Source organism: Sinohyriopsis cumingii, chromosome 7 (assembly GCF_028554795.1).
Source record: "Sinohyriopsis cumingii isolate HCF-2022 chromosome 7, ASM2855479v2, whole genome shotgun sequence".
Taxonomy (NCBI): Eukaryota; Metazoa; Mollusca; class Bivalvia; order Unionida; family Unionidae; genus Sinohyriopsis; species Sinohyriopsis cumingii.
The window spans coordinates 29,395,546-29,411,838 of record NC_142967.1 but is presented as its reverse complement, the minus strand read 5'-3'; the positions used below and the strand labels follow the sequence as shown (position 1 = coordinate 29,411,838).

The 16,293-nt window shown below is 38.2% G+C and overlaps 2 protein-coding genes across 3 annotated transcripts in view; one reads left to right on the top strand and one right to left on the bottom strand.

Moving 5' to 3' along the window:
• The window catches only part of LOC149794949 (uncharacterized), a 72,610-nt gene that overhangs the window by 33,570 nt on the left and 22,747 nt on the right, over window positions 1-16,293 (top strand). The gene's annotated exons all lie outside the window — the stretch shown is intronic.
• Window positions 11,875-15,526, bottom strand: LOC149794950 (AP-5 complex subunit sigma-1-like). The gene is made up of 2 exons (XM_089964612.1): window positions 15,337-15,526; window positions 11,875-12,304 (listed from the first exon to the last, which is right to left on the bottom strand). The coding sequence occupies exons 1-2, from the start codon at window positions 15,499-15,501 to the stop codon at window positions 11,885-11,887; spliced, it is 585 nt and encodes a 194-aa protein (XP_089820738.1). The 5' UTR covers window positions 15,502-15,526; the 3' UTR covers window positions 11,875-11,884.

Sequence of the window (16,293 nt, the reverse complement as noted above, 5' to 3'; positions counted from 1 at the left end):
CACACACACTCACACACAGAGGGAAGAGGAAAAAACAAACCCCATATATACTATCAACACAGAAGGGAGATAATACAAACCCCAAATAAACTATCCACACAAACGTACGCGAACGCATACAAACCACAAATATACTATCAACACAGAAGGGAGATAATACAAACCCCAAATAAACTATCCACACAAACGTACGCAAACGCATACAAACCCCAAATATACTATTCACACAACGTCGCTAACGCATACAAACCCCAAATATGCTATCCACACTCGGGAGGAAGAAGAAAAAACAACCAAATATACGATCTACACAACGTACGCGAACACACACACACACACACACACACACAGACACACACACACACTCACACACAGAGGGAAGAGGAAAAAACAAACCCCAAATATACTATCAACACAGAAGGGAGATAATACAAACCCCAAATAAACTATCCACACAAACGTACGCGAACGCATACAAACCACAAATATACTATCAACACAGAAGGGAGATAATACAAACCCCAAATAAACTATCCACACAAACGTACGCGAACGCATACAAACCCCAAATATACTATCAACACAGAAGGGAGATAATACAAACCCCAAATAAACTATCCACACAAACGTACGCGAACGCATACATACCCCAAATATGCTATCCACATTCGGGAGGAAGAAGAAAAAAACAACCAAATATACGATCTACACAACGTACGCGAACAAACACACACACACACATACACACACACACAGAGGGAAGAGTCAAAAACAAACCCCAAATATACTATCAACACAGAAGGGAGATAATACAAACCCCAAATAAACTATCCACACAAACGTACGCGAACGCATACAAACCCCAAATATACTATTCACACAACGTCGCTAACGCATACAAACCCCAAATATGCTATCCACACTCGGGAGGAAGAAGAAAAAAAACAACCAAATATACGATCTACACAACGTACGCGAACAAACACACACATACACACACACAGAGGGAAGAGGCAAAAACAAACCCCAAATATTCTATCAACACAGAAGGGAGATAATACAAACCCCAAATAAACTATCCACACAAACGTACGCGAACGCATACAAACCCCAAATATACTATCAACACAGAGTGAAGAAGAAAAAGTTTTTTGAAAGCACCTAAGCCCTCACCTGCAATGACCAACTCTGTCAAACACCTACACCCCACCCCCACTCCCAACACTACAAAACCCATTTAACCCGTTATTTTATGGCATCAGTGTGTGATTTAGGAAACATCAAGACACAAAATGATGGATGAATAGACTGACTATTGTTTACCGACTTGCATGCCTAAAGAGCGTGCGTGAAGGAAAACATCCTTCCATTTCAAGTCTAACTAAAACATGATCCAGAGGGATAGAGAGAGGTGAAAGAGCACATTTTCATAAAGTGTGAGTAAAAACAAAACACGCCATCCTTATTATACAATGTCAAGACCAAGAGACACTTACGTTTTCTTTCTGGTCTATTCTCTTTTAGAAGGTAGTATGAAATTTCACATCAGGGCCAACGCATCGGCTCACATTGTCAATTTTTCCATTTCCATGTCTTTACTGGCACAAGTTCTTCATCATCTTCAATTTCTTCTTCTTCTGAATCCCTCTTCTCTGTTTCGTCTTGTTTTTGTTTCTTCTCTTTTCTCGTAGGGCACTCTGAATTCCAGTGTCCTTTCTCCTGACAACGATATTAGGTATCTTGACTTTTGTCTCTCTTTCTTAGACGAAGCAGGTATTCTGGAGACAAATACCCATTTACCTTTGCAGATATAGCAAACTTCATTAGCACTTACACACTTTCGTATGACTCTCATCAAATCAACGATCAAAAGAGTAAATTTTGTTGCCACTTTCGCATGTGAATTATGCTTTCGTATGACTTTTAGCAAATATTTGACCAGCAGGTCGATCTGTGCTGACTCTTCCATCTTCTTGATCGTTTGAGAGCGGAATGAATACTCTGACGCTAAGACACTCTCCTTATATACAGAGACCTGCTGCGTATGAAACCTAGTCAAATGTAATTTTGCAATAAGATGAAACGATTTCATTGAGGAAGTAAAAAGCAATGATGTACCGTATCGCCTCACACAAAACGTGAAGTGTTAGTTCAAATCCGTGTCAGCGATTTCGAAGACAACATAAGTGAGCTTTAATCAATGCTCTCCAATGATGCCACAAAACCACGAGTCCTGATTCACGCCAAAAGAAATTTCGTTCGGTCCATAAAAAATAGTATCATATCTGAGAAACGCAAAAAGGAACTTCCAGAAAACTGAGAAAGACGGCTTACACCTACAACGTAAATGTATGAGTTCAAGTAGTGCGTAAAACTTAGTCAAATTAAATTTTTATAGTCAAGACGAAACGATCTCTTTTCGAACAAGAAAGCAGACACCAAGCGACAATGGCGATCCGTGTCACACAACACTTTTCAAAATGTATATTATCAGAGGTTTGTTCTAGCGATCTGCACGGTTAAATTAAACGTTGATGTATTTTGCAATAAGACGGACACAATTTCCATGGGATCGCCCATGGTACGAATGTTCGTGCATTAGTTTAATTTTTAAAAATATTTTTTTTATATAAATCGCCTATAGGATAGACCCAGTAAAGCATGGCCATTCTCGTCACTGTCTGAATAGCTACTCAAGTCAATTCGAAGCGAACGCGGTAAGAAAATAAGTATAGCCAATGAAATGGCTTACAACGGGTGATGCATTGTTTTGTTCTAGGACTGTGTGGCATAATAATCCCTATGTTCTTGCGTTGTTACCATTACAGTGCAGACAGACTGAAATGTGAACTTACAAGCCCTCTTTGTGTGTGTTGTACCATTTCCTCTTACCACATCAAAATACTGAGCGTCACAGTATTGGGTCGCGTTTTCAAACTGACCATTTTTTTTTATATCTCACTTAAACATTTCGACATAAACACTCACACTCACATCGGTAGAGTCAGAACAGACGTGTTACAGTATTGAGGGGCATGTTATCTTTTCGTTTTCAAACTAATACATTTGGGGCTTGTATGAAGTAAAGAACCGAAAGTACAGTGAAACTCAAGGATGATGACCCAATCTGTCTGTCTATTGATGCGTGTATTTACTTAAGAAGAAATATGACCTCTAAAACACAAAGAGATACGGCAAGCATGATTAGATCAAACACAACGATGTTTTCCTTCACGCCCGTGTAATTTAGAGTTTCAATCGTCTTTGAAGACAAACTTGGTCTCCTTTTGTAGGGCTTGAAATAATAAAAGAAACTGAAAAATCTTAAGCACTTTGCTATAGATAATTTCATCAACAGACTAAACAACATAAATACCGTTACAACAATAGAAAGCCTTAAATCTTCTATCAAAAAGAGATGCATGAAAAAAATTAAAGATTAACGATTAACGATAACTAACCAATGAAACCGAATTTAACAAAGGCAATGACATGTGAAGAAATGCCTCTCACTTTGGAAAGGTAGGCGAATGTACTCTGTCATGCACCATCAACTTGAAAAAAAATTATAAGCAGAGAGAAACCTGAATTCAAAATTCAGTTGTTTCTTTTTCTTCAAAATTGTTTCGTTTCTTTTTTCTTTTTTTTTTGGAACAAATCTAAGCACTAATATAGAGTGGAAAAGGGAAAATGCACATACAAGCTTTGATATTTCTGAAAAAATGAGGGGATATTCCTAACGTTCATAACCACCTATATATGCTTGGACTTGTCTGTGACTTATCCACAAAACAAGATGTACATATTTCTGGTCAAGCTGCAAGTGTGTGCGTGTTTTTGAAAATGGTAAAAATGGGATATACAATTTTCTCGTGACACTTATAAAGTGAAGAGTCTGTGCAAGTGTCAAAAGCCAAAGTCATATAAGTTTTGTATTTTGTACGGCTTGTAAAGATTTCCACTTTAGAAAATGTGAAGTATCACAAGTTATTATCACAAACAGAAGTGGAACATAGGGGCTTGCAAGAAAGAAAATAACCCAGACAGTTGGTGTCATCAAGAGTGCTAGAGACGGTACCCGAACTTGCTTGCTTGCTTACTTGAATTAAAGTGATTTTCGCTCTAATGGAGCATGTATCACTGGTTTAATAACGCACCGCGTGATTTTTAATTACTCCTGGGAAGGAAAGAGAGCCTCATCCCCCCAGGCTTTTATGTACTCACAGACTACTTTTAAATTTAGCCAATCAGGTGTAGGACTAACTAGTCCTTAACAACCTGACTGAAAGGCTTTAAACATGAGTGGTAATTGTCTCACCACACACTCATTTTTCTGTCCGAGCGTGGTAAAGGAGTAAAAAGGTGCTCAGCAAGACAGCCATGGATGTTAAGTACTCACCAAAACGCTAGCCCGTACTTATTTCAAATCAAGTCGTGTCACCAAAAAAGACGACGTGTACGACATCAAAGGCATTGTCAAACGCAGAATGCCTCAGTGCTAACTGGCTAGGTCTGCATTTCTTGCTCCCGCTGCTGTTGCGTATATTTCTTCCCTCCACACCGAGTTCTGGGCCTAATTCTTTAAATTTCAGGGCTACCCCATACTCTCGAAAAGAAATAACATTCCATTGCCTATGATATGTTAGTCAGTTAGAAGAAAAAATACAGAAGTGAGTCTATCAGCACATGATTTCTTTATCTTGGTTAGAAAGTGTGACTCTAAGTTGTTCGTTTCCGTCGCTTATCAAAATTTTAAAAATAGTAATGTTCTGTAAAAAGTGAGTGAGTGTTTCTTTTAGGTCTGTGCGTTTTTTTTTTTTTTGTTTTTCTTGTTGGTGATAATATGGATAATGCAAGTTCGGGTACAACGAAATTTAAAGAATTAGGCCCAGAACTCGGTGTGGAGGGAAGAAAAATGTTGTTTAGTCTGTTGATGAAATTATCTATAGCAAAGTGCTTAAGATTTTTCAGTTTCTTTTATTATTTCAAGCCCTACAAAAGGAGACCAAGTTTGTCTCCAAAGACGATTGAAACTCTAAATTACACGGGCGTGAAGGAAAACATCGTTGTGTTTGATCTAATCATGCTTGCCGTATCTCTTTGTGTTTTAGAGGTCATATTTCTTCTTAAGTAAATACACGCATCAATAGACAGACAGATTGGGTCATCATCCTTGAGTTTCACTGTACTTTCGGTTCTTTACTTCATACAAGCCCCAAATGTATTAGTTTGAAAACGAAAAGATAACATGCCCCTCAATACTGAAACACGTCTGTTCTGACTCTACCGATGTGAGTGTGAGTGTTTATGTCGAAATGTTTAAGTCAGATATAAAAAAAATGGTCAGTTTGAAAACGCGAACCAATACTGTGACGCTCAGTATTTTGATGTGGTAAGAGGAAATGGTACAACACACACAAAGAGGGCTTGTAAGTTCACATTTCAGTCTGTCTGCACTGTAATGGTAACAACGCAAGAACATAGGGATTATTATGCCACACAGTCCTAGAACAAAACAATGCATCACCCGTTGTAAGCCATTTCATTGGCTATACTTATTTTCTTACCGCGTTCGCTTCGAATTGACTTGAGTAGCTATTCAGACAGTGACGAGAATGGCCATGCTTTACTGGGTCTATCCTATAGGCGATTTATATAAAAAAAATATTTTTAAAAATTAAACTAATGCACGAACATTCGTACCATGGGCGATCCCATGGAAATTGTGTCCGTCTTATTGCAAAATACATCAACATTTAATTTAACCGTGCAGATCGCTAGAACAAACCTCTGATAATATACATTTTGAAAAGTGTTGTGTGACACGGATCGCCATTGTCGCTTGGTGTCTGCTTTCTTGTTCGAAAAGAGATCGTTTCGTCTTGACTATAAAAATTTAATTTGACTAAGTTTTACGCACTACTTGAACTCATACATTTACGTTGTAGGTGTAAGCCGTCTTTCTCAGTTTTCTGGAAGTTCCTTTTTGCGTTTCTCAGATATGATACTATTTTTTATGGACCGAACGAAATTTCTTTTGGCGTGAATCAGGACTCGTGGTTTTGTGGCATCATTGGAGAGCATTGATTAAAGCTCACTTATGTTGTCTTCGAAATCGCTGACACGGATTTGAACTAACACTTCACGTTTTGTGTGAGGCGATACGGTACATCATTGCTTTTTACTTCCTCAATGAAATCGTTTCATCTTATTGCAAAATTACATTTGACTAGGTTTCATACGCAGCAGGTCTCTGTATATAAGGAGAGTGTCTTAGCGTCAGAGTATTCATTCCGCTCTCAAACGATCAAGAAGATGGAAGAGTCAGCACAGATCGACCTGCTGGTCAAATATTTGCTAAAAGTCATACGAAAGCATAATTCACATGCGAAAGTGGCAACAAAATTTACTCTTTTGATCGTTGATTTGATGAGAGTCATACGAAAGTGTGTAAGTGCTAATGAAGTTTGCTATATCTGCAAAGGTAAATGGGTATTTGTCTCCAGAATACCTGCTTCGTCTAAGAAAGAGAGACAAAAGTCAAGATACCTAATATCGTTGTCAGGAGAAAGGACACTGGAATTCAGAGTGCCCTACGAGAAAAGAGAAGAAACAAAAACAAGACGAAACAGAGAAGAGGGATTCAGAAGAAGAAGAAATTGAAGATGATGAAGAACTTGTGCCAGTAAAGACATGGAAATGGAAAAATTGACAATGTGAGCCGATGCGTTGGCCCTGATGTGAAATTTCATACTACCTTCTAAAAGAGAATAGACCAGAAAGAAAACGTAAGTGTCTCTTGGTCTTGACATTGTATAATAAGGATGGCGTGTTTTGTTTTTACTCACACTTTATGAAAATGTGCTCTTTCACCTCTCTCTATCCCTCTGGATCATGTTTTAGTTAGAATTGAAATGGAAGGATGTTTTCCTTCACGCACGCTCTTTAGGCATGCAAGTCGGTAAACAATAGTCAGTCTATTCATCCATCATTTTGTGTCTTGATGTTTCCTAAATCACACACTGATGCCATAAAATAACGGGTTAAATGGGTTTTGTAGTGTTGGGAGTGGGGGTGGGGTGTAGGTGTTTGACAGAGTTGGTCATTGCAGGTGAGGGCTTAGGTGCTTTCAAAAAACTTTTTCTTCTTCACTCTGTGTTGATAGTATATTTGGGGTTTGTATGCGTTCGCGTACGTTTGTGTGGATAGTTTATTTGGGGTTTGTATTATCTCCCTTCTGTGTTGATAGAATATTTGGGGTTTGTTTTTGCCTCTTCCCTCTGTGTGTGTGTATGTGTGTGTTTGTTCGCGTACGTTGTGTAGATCGTATATTTGGTTGTTTTTTTTCTTCTTCCTCCCGAGTGTGGATAGCATATTTGGGGTTTGTATGCGTTAGCGACGTTGTGTGAATAGTATATTTGGGGTTTGTATGCGTTCGCGTACGTTTGTGTGGATAATTTGGGGTTTTATTATCTCCCTTCTGTGTTGATAGTATATTTGGGGTTTGTTTTTTCCTCTTCCCTCTGTGTGTGTGTATGTGTGTGTGTGTGTTTGTTCGCGTACGTTGTGTAGATCGTATATTTGGTTGTTTTTTTCTTCTTCCTCCCGAGTGTGGATAGCATATTTGGGGTATGTATGCGTTCGCGTACGTTTGTGTGGATAGTTTATTTGGGGTTTGTATTATCTCCCTTCTGTGTTGATAGTATATTTGGGGTTTGTATGCGTTCGCGTACGTTTGTGTTGATAGTTTATTTGGGGTTTGTGTTATCTCCCTTCTGTGTTGATAGTATATTTGGGGTTTGTTTTTTCCTCTTCCCTCTGTGTGTGAGTGTGTGTGTGTGTGTGTGTGTGTTCGCGTACGTTGTGTAGATCGTATATTTGGTTGTTTTTTTTCTTCTTCCTCCCGAGTGTGGATAGCATATTTGGGGTTTGTATGCGTTCGCGTACGTTTGTGTGGATAGTTTATTTGGGGTTTGTATTATCTCCCTTCTGTGTTGATAGTATATTTGGGGTTTGTATGCGTTCGCGTACGTTTGTGTGGATAGTTTATTTGGGGTTTGTATTATCTCCCTTCTGTGTTGATAGTATATTTGTGGTTTGCATGCGTTCGCGTACGTTTGTGTGGATAGTTTATTTGGGGTTTGTATTATCTCCCGTCTGTGTTGATAGTATATTTGGGGTTTTTTTTTCCTCTTCCCTCTGTGTGTGTGTGTGTGTGTGTGTGTGTGTGTGTGTTCGCGTACGTTGTGTAGATCGTATATTTGGTTGTTTTTTCTTCTTCCTCCCGAGTGTGGATAGCATATTTGGGGTTTGTATGCGTTAGCGACGTTGTGTGAATAGTATATTTGGGGTTTGTATGCGTTCGCGTACGTTTGTGTTGATAGTTTATTTGGGGTTTGTGTTATCTCCCTTCTGTATTGATAGTATATTTGGGGTTTGTTTTTTCCTCTTCCCTCTGTGTGTGTGTGTGTGTGCGTATGTCTGCGCGCGTACGTTGTGTGTGTGTGTGTGTGTGTGTGTGTGTGTGTGTATTGGTCTCTGTTTGTCCCTATAAAAACTCACTTTATCCCTATCAGATACACTCTACCTACCTACCTGCAGTAGCGTGTATTCAGGTCAGCCACTTGCAACACTGTTGACATTTATCCCCTAGTGTTCAGTACAGTGACGTCACTGACGCTGGAAATTTTGAGACTATAAATATCGACTTGGGGATTTCCACATTTTGTAGCTATACATATATACTAGAATTCATAAACAGGAACGTCACTCAAGCTGAGGCTATAAAAAGATAGTGGGATTTTCCAAAGGAAAACCCCACAAGTTGGAGCTATAAATAGATAGTGGGATTTCATAGGAATTTCAGCTGATTATAGATACATAGGTATTTATTCACGATCGTCACAGAAGTTGATATTGTAAGTAGTTACTAATTTTATCCATTTTAGTCTAAACCATTGTAACTTAATTTTCGGGGATATGTTTATTTTCCTTTAAATTCTGGGACAATTTCGTCATTTTAGCGTTACTTTTAGTCACATCCATTTTGTCGTTGAGCATTTCCTTGATTATAGCTATTTATAGCATCATTACAATTATGCAAATTTTTGAACACCCCAGCAAGATTTCAGGTCTTCGTAATGCTTTATATATAAATCCCACGCTTGTACTAGTGTATGTATGTTTCTGTCTCTGTTGTGTTTGACCCTCTACCATCATTGTCCCTAGATAGTCCCACCATGTTCAATTCCCCTTGACGCTATACAGATCCACCATGTTCAATTTCCATATGTTAAATTCCCTTGAGGCTATATCCCCCAGGGGTTTCCGTAATGTTAAATTTCCCATTGTCCCTAGACAGTCCCACGATCTATTCCCCATGTTAAATTTCCCATTGTCCCTAGACAGTCCCACGATCTATTCCCCATGTTAAATTCCCATTGTCCCTAGACAGACCCACACTATAGTCCCCTGTTCCATTCCCCTTGTCCCTAGACAAGCCCAAACTCTATGTTAAATTCCCATTGTCCCTAGAGTGGCCCAGCGTTTATCTCCATGTTAAATTTCCATTGTCCCTATAGTGGCCCAGGGGGGTCTGTAATGCTAATTCCCATTGTCCCTATGGTGGCCCACTTAACTACTATAATACCATCCGCATTGACGAGTGATTGCAAAACGGTCATTGCCAATCATTGTGAGATTGCCCGCTAGCTTGTCCAGGCTGGAGTTCAGAAAGCGCAATTAGTCAATGCATTACAGCTGACCGAGCCTAAACATCATATATTTTTTCATTGTGTTGGGTAAGGTATTGTTGGTGTATTCGATACTGTTGCGACTCCTTGCATAATCAGGTGGCCATCATACCGACACAGATTACAAGTCCCAATTAAACACGTTAACTGTGATACCTGTAATATAATTCATCAATTGTTTTGAGTGTCGCTTTATTACACTGCACTGGAAATTCTGTATCCGAAAATCTGAGTTCATTCAGATACTGCTGATAATAACGCTGCTGATCTGCATGATCGCACCCGTGATATAACGTGGATGTGAGCGCATATTTTATGAGGCGCCGTAGCGGACAAGAGATGGTCCAATCAGAACGTTGCCGTTGAAATTTTAATGTCACGTGTTCAGAATTCCAATTTCAAGTGTTGTATAAAAAAAATGATTGTCCTTAAAGTTCCATTTTCTAGGTTGATATTTTAGATTGTATCCGTTTAATTAAACAGTAGTGTTTGAAAGTTATATTTTCTATCAAACTATGCCGAGGTTTAGATTGTGTAGTTTGAATTACACGGCGGTGGTTGAAATTTCAGTGTCATACGTCGAGAATTCCTAATTTACGTATTAGTTCAAAGAGTTTATGTTGAAAGTTCCATTCCGTATGTTGAGATTTTAGATTGCATCTGTTGAATTACACAGCGGTGGTTGGACATTTTATTGTGCTTGTCAGAATTGCTAGTTTTATATGGTGAAATGATGTGTTGGTGTTAAAAGTAACATTACACAATGTCCACTTTAACAATTCAAAATAATATCGACTATTAAAATACATCATTTGCGTATTCAGTTATGAGGCGCCATTACCTTTCATGCATTTACAGTTTGAAAGTTAACATTCACAGGTCAAGAATTACTATGAATTTCTTCGCTAGAGGTCGCTCTCGTGAATGTACCACGTTATTTTTAAACAAGGCGGCTGCTTCTCGTTGCTGTGAAATTCAACAGACGAGATCTAAATACTCTCCTTATGAAGGGAACATTCATCACAAACAGTTACATACAACGTGTGAATAAGGGATTCTATAATATGATATTGAAATTTCAACCACCGCTGTGTAATTCAAAATATACACTGTAAAACGTCGACATAGGAAATAGAACTTTACACCATCACTGTATAGTTCAACATATAAAATCTAAAATCTCGATCTACAAAATGGAACTTTAAGGACATGTAATCTGATCCAACACGTGATATTGGATTTATCGACATATGACATCGAACTTTCATCTCCAACTTTCTCATCGGACCAGTTATTGTCCGCCACGGTGCCTCATACATATTTTAAATATTTGTTGTCATTTGGATTTGTAACGTAGCTTTAACAATTTTCCAGTCATATCGCTACGATGTTTGCAGTGTGGCAGTTTATACCGATGTCTAGCACTGGGGCATCATGCAGCAGACATGTAACATGATGCCCCACCCAGTTACATTATCCCGACACCAGGGCGACCAGTCCTAACTCCAACCTCTTAATTCTGAGCGCCAAGCGAGGCAGCTGTTAGTACTATTTTTATAAGTCTTTGGTATGACTCGGCCGGTGATCGAACCCACGACCTACCACATCCGAGACGTACGCTCTACCCAAAATCTATTTTAAAGAAAAAGATGGCCACCGGAGCGGTAAACTATTCGGGATTTAATTCACAATACAGATAGTTCTTTTTCAAATTTTCACTTTGTATCCTTGGGAAATAAATTATTTTGTTGAATTTTACAAAACTTGTTTATTTTTGCTATTTTCTGTAACGTGATTTAAAATAATGGAGTCGTAACATAATCCAAAAGTTTTGAGAATACGGATTTTGATTAATGCAACTTTTTCCAATATATATATATATATATATATATATATATATATATATATATATATATATATATATATATATATATATATATATAGTGTGTATGTGTGTGTGTGTGTGTGTAAAATGGACAATCAAACATAATAATGCATGGTAAAACAGGTAATATGACTAACCAAAATCTATCTTAAAGAAAAAGATTACGACGGTCATCAAGAAAGTGTTGTTGTTTTTTTTGTTGTGTTTTTAAAAAAAAAAAAACTATGCACTACTTCCCTATTTCATTCTAATTTTTTATTAATGTCTCCAATTCCTTCTCAAGGCCTCTTATTACTCTATGATTCATAAATAGCAAACTTCCTTCTGGTAGAAACCGACTGAGAACGAGGCAGACTTTGTCCACTTTAAGAAATGCTTCCGCCGGTTGGGTGAGAATTCGCAAATGTTCCTGCAGACAGCGAATTATCAATTTCAGTACATTTTCGGCTAGAACCCGGTTCTCTGTTTCGTGACATACTAGTGTGAAACCAGTATTTCCCGCACCGAGCCAAACTGCAACCCGGGTCTTCGCAAACGACTCTCCTTCGAGTAGTCTGATAAAGCCGAGTTCAAATTCTGGAAGTGTATCATCGTTGACTAATGTTTGAATATCTTCTTCTACTGTTCTGTTTGCAACGGCCCTTCGGAATTGGTATTCAGAATGAACCTATGATAAAGTAAAAGAAATCTGCATTCGTGACTGTTTAATAACAGCCCCTCTCCCTGCACATCGAACATTTTTTCAGGACTATAAGCTCTACTATTTCAAGGGCAACATTGCGAATCTATAGGCATCAAATGCAATGATATGCGTCACCTCATTTATATATTAAGTGTAAGAAAACACTGAAATATATATATATATATATATATATATATATATATATATATATATATATATATATATATATATATATGAATGATGTAAAATAATAATAATAATAATAATAATAATAATGAGGACTTTGTATAGCGCCTAATCTTAAGAAGCTCTAAGCGCTTTACAACATTAGACAACACCTATAACATAAAAACCCATATATAATGATATTATTACAAAAGACAAACACTATGAAATTACAAAACATAAAACAAATTGAAACCATTCAAGGTAAGGAACATTATTATGTCTTTAAGTTTGTTCTTGCAGTCGAAATAAGTGAGCTTTAAGAGCACTCTTGAATGGGATCACTGTGTCTTGTGTCTAAGTTCAGTGGGCAATTCATTCCACGCTGCTGGGCCCTGGTATGCAAAAGAACGTTGTCCATATGACTTCGTTTTCGTAGTGGGAATAATGAGTATACGATTGTCAGAAAAGGAGCGTAAGTATCTTGCTGGTGTATACACATGGGTGAGGTCGGATAGGTATCTTGGACTGGAGTCCGTCAGTGAAACGTAGCACAGAGAACATCTTTTGTGTTTGATTCTGGATCGAATGGATAGCCAGTGTAGGGTACAGAGGAGCGGGGAGGTGTGCTCTGATCGTGGTACTCTAAGTATGATACGAGCAGCAGTGTTTTGAACCTTTTGAAGTTTCTGAAGTAGATACTGAGATGAACCAGACATAACTGAGTTACAATAGTCCAATCTTGAAATTACTAATGAACATACAAGTGTTTTAGTGGCATCAACTGAAAGATATTTGCGAATGGAGCTGATGCGTCTCAGCTCAAGATATGCAGCCATGACATGTTGGTGCAACGTGAGAGTACTGTCCAGAGTGACACTTAGGTTTCGTACTGATTGTGTGAATTTAATGTTGGTGTTACTGATATTTATTGTTTGAGGTAAAGGATGAGACTGCGAAAGTCTGTGTGTTGTGATCAGAATGGCCTCAGTTTTATCATCATTCATCTGCAGCTTGTTACATGTCATCCATGATTTCACATCAGAAATGCACCTCTCTACACCTTGGTACTTCAGTTGGATGGCTAGATTTGTATGTTTGGGTGTCATCAGCGTACAACTGGTGAGTTGTTGTTGTTGTGGGGTTTAACGCCATATTTCAGCACACGATAGACTATGCATGGCGGCCAGTATTAATGGTGGCAATTGGTGAGACACTGGATGATGATCTATGACACTTAAGAACGACTGAGTGTATATAATGAAGAGAACAGGTCCAAGAACATACCCCTGTGGAACAACACAACATAGGTTAACTGGGCTGGAGTGTATTCCATTTGCAGACACAATTTGTGTCCTGTTGACCAAGTAGGACTTGAACCACAGTAAGGCTGTATCATGAATGTCAAATACATGCTGGGGACGGTGAAGTAATATATCATGATCTGTTGTGTCAAATGCTGCAGACAAATCAAAGAGGGTGAGGACTGTAATCTTTCCGCTATCCAACGCAGAAAGAATGTCATTAACTACTTTTAGAAAAGTAGTTTCAGTACCGTGGCAAGGGCGATATGCAGATTGTGCATTGCTAAAAAGACTGTTTGAATTTAGATGAGATACAAGCTGGGATAGAACAACCTTTTCTAAGATTTTTAATATGAATGGGAGACTACAGGTCCGGAAGGTCGACTAGAGAGAAGGTAGTGGAAGTGGTGTACATTTGTTCCTCGACATTAGCTTGTTAGTAATCTCGAAGAGCTCTTTGCAGCTTGAACTTTCCATGATCTTGGTACTGTAGTGGGCTGATTTTGCTGCATGGACTATGTCTGTGACGTTCTTCTTAGCGGCTTCATAGATTTGCTTATGAACAGTGAGTCAGGTGGAAAGCCAAAGCCTCTCAGCTTTACGGCGGTCTCTTGTAGCAGTGCAAAGCTGGTCCATATACCACTGCTATACCATGGAGAACACTTTAGAATTGATACTCTGCAGTTGGTGGCTGGGGCATGTATGTCGAGCAATGAACGCAGGCAGATATCGAATTGTTATGCTGTAGGAGGTAGGCAAATTGTTAGGTTTGCTTGGATATCATGCATTAGTTTGGTTCTATTTATCATACGGAGGTTTCTCTTAGTAACAAATAAAGGTGGAGGGTTAGGGACTGATACGTCAAGATGGCATATACTGCAGAGGTGATCTGATGCAAGTCCGTGGGATACCAGGGGGGAACGTAGAATATTATCATCAGGTCTATGAAAAATCCAGTCTAAAATGTGACCATGTTTATGGGTGGGTTGGTTAACGGACTGTTTGAGGTTGAAAGCATTAATAGAATCTTGTAAGTTTTTTTTAATGTGTTTGGGTTTCCGGGACAGTCAAAGTGAAAGTTGCAGCTGTCGTTGAACAGTTTTATCAGTAATTATTTATGCTGCAGACTGATTTTTCTGCTTCCTGGCATGACACTATGAATTTGGGTTTTTCATTAACACAACGATGACTTAATTTAACATGAAATCTCCACAGATGGCACATTACCCACCCACCCCGAAACATGGAAACGCTGAAAGGCAGTGACGAAAATCTCAAGGATTCCAACTGCGATTTGCCACATTTCTTATATTGCCAAATTGGAATGTTTTAATCATTACTTTGGACAATTAGAGAACTGGAAAATGGTATTGGTCTTGACAATTTTCAGTAATTATACTTCGTGCTCATACTAAAGCCTATCCAGGGTCAGATCCGATTGGAAAACTACATTTCAATGTCACGTAGCACGTAAAATAACTATTCTAATGATAAGCAGCGTGGATGAAATTATTTTATGTGCTAAATCAGTATTGCACCGGTATTTACCTGGGAGGCAACTTGTTCTATTTGCATCTTCCGCGTTGATTTTAAATCTGATGATTGTTGTACTTCGTTTTTTGAATCACACTCGTCATCTTGACCATACAGTTGATAAAATAAAACCTTGCATGGGCCTGGTAACAGTGTGTGAATTATAAAGGCGTACACCATTTCTAACGTGAAGGAGTATTCACTGGTACCCTATTGATCCAAATTTTGACTGGTTTACAACTAGGATATATCTATTTTAATGTATGCCTATACTTAGCGAGTGGGAGTGTAACCGTTGCACTTCCGTAAATAGTACAATTTCATCTGACCCCTGCCACCCCATTATTGATATTTGGACATTTATGTTGGGATGTACACCCCAACAGAAATTTCCAAATATCAAAAATGGGGTATAAAGTTCAGAGGAAACTCGGACTATTCCGTAAACAAATGCACATATACGGGTGACAGACGCAAGTGTTTGTATACTATTATGAGGAGGAAGGCAGTGTCTGTGTTCAGTTTTTGGACATATAGGTTGTTGACATGTTTAAACTAATGCTAATTCTTTGAGTTACCATCCATTCAAAACTTCGCGATAAATCATACGGCATATTTTTGTCTCACAGCAGTAGATTATAGTCTCGCAAACATAGCGGAGGACATTCCGAATGCATATCTTTATATTCACCACAATAATAATAATAATAATAATAATTATTATTATTATTAGTAGTAGTAGTAGTAGTAGTAGTAGTAGTAGTAGAAGTAGTAGTAGTAGTATAGGCCACCAGCCCAGATTACATAAATAGGTGAAAATAATATGGTTCAACCATGCAGCATAACAATTCTCAGATTAACACACACAGACTCAAACTATTACAGATTTTCCTTGATAAATAAATATTTGTCTTGCATAAAGTTATAAAACTTTATGTGAATTGCATTAAATGAATGCTTGTTGGTAAATAG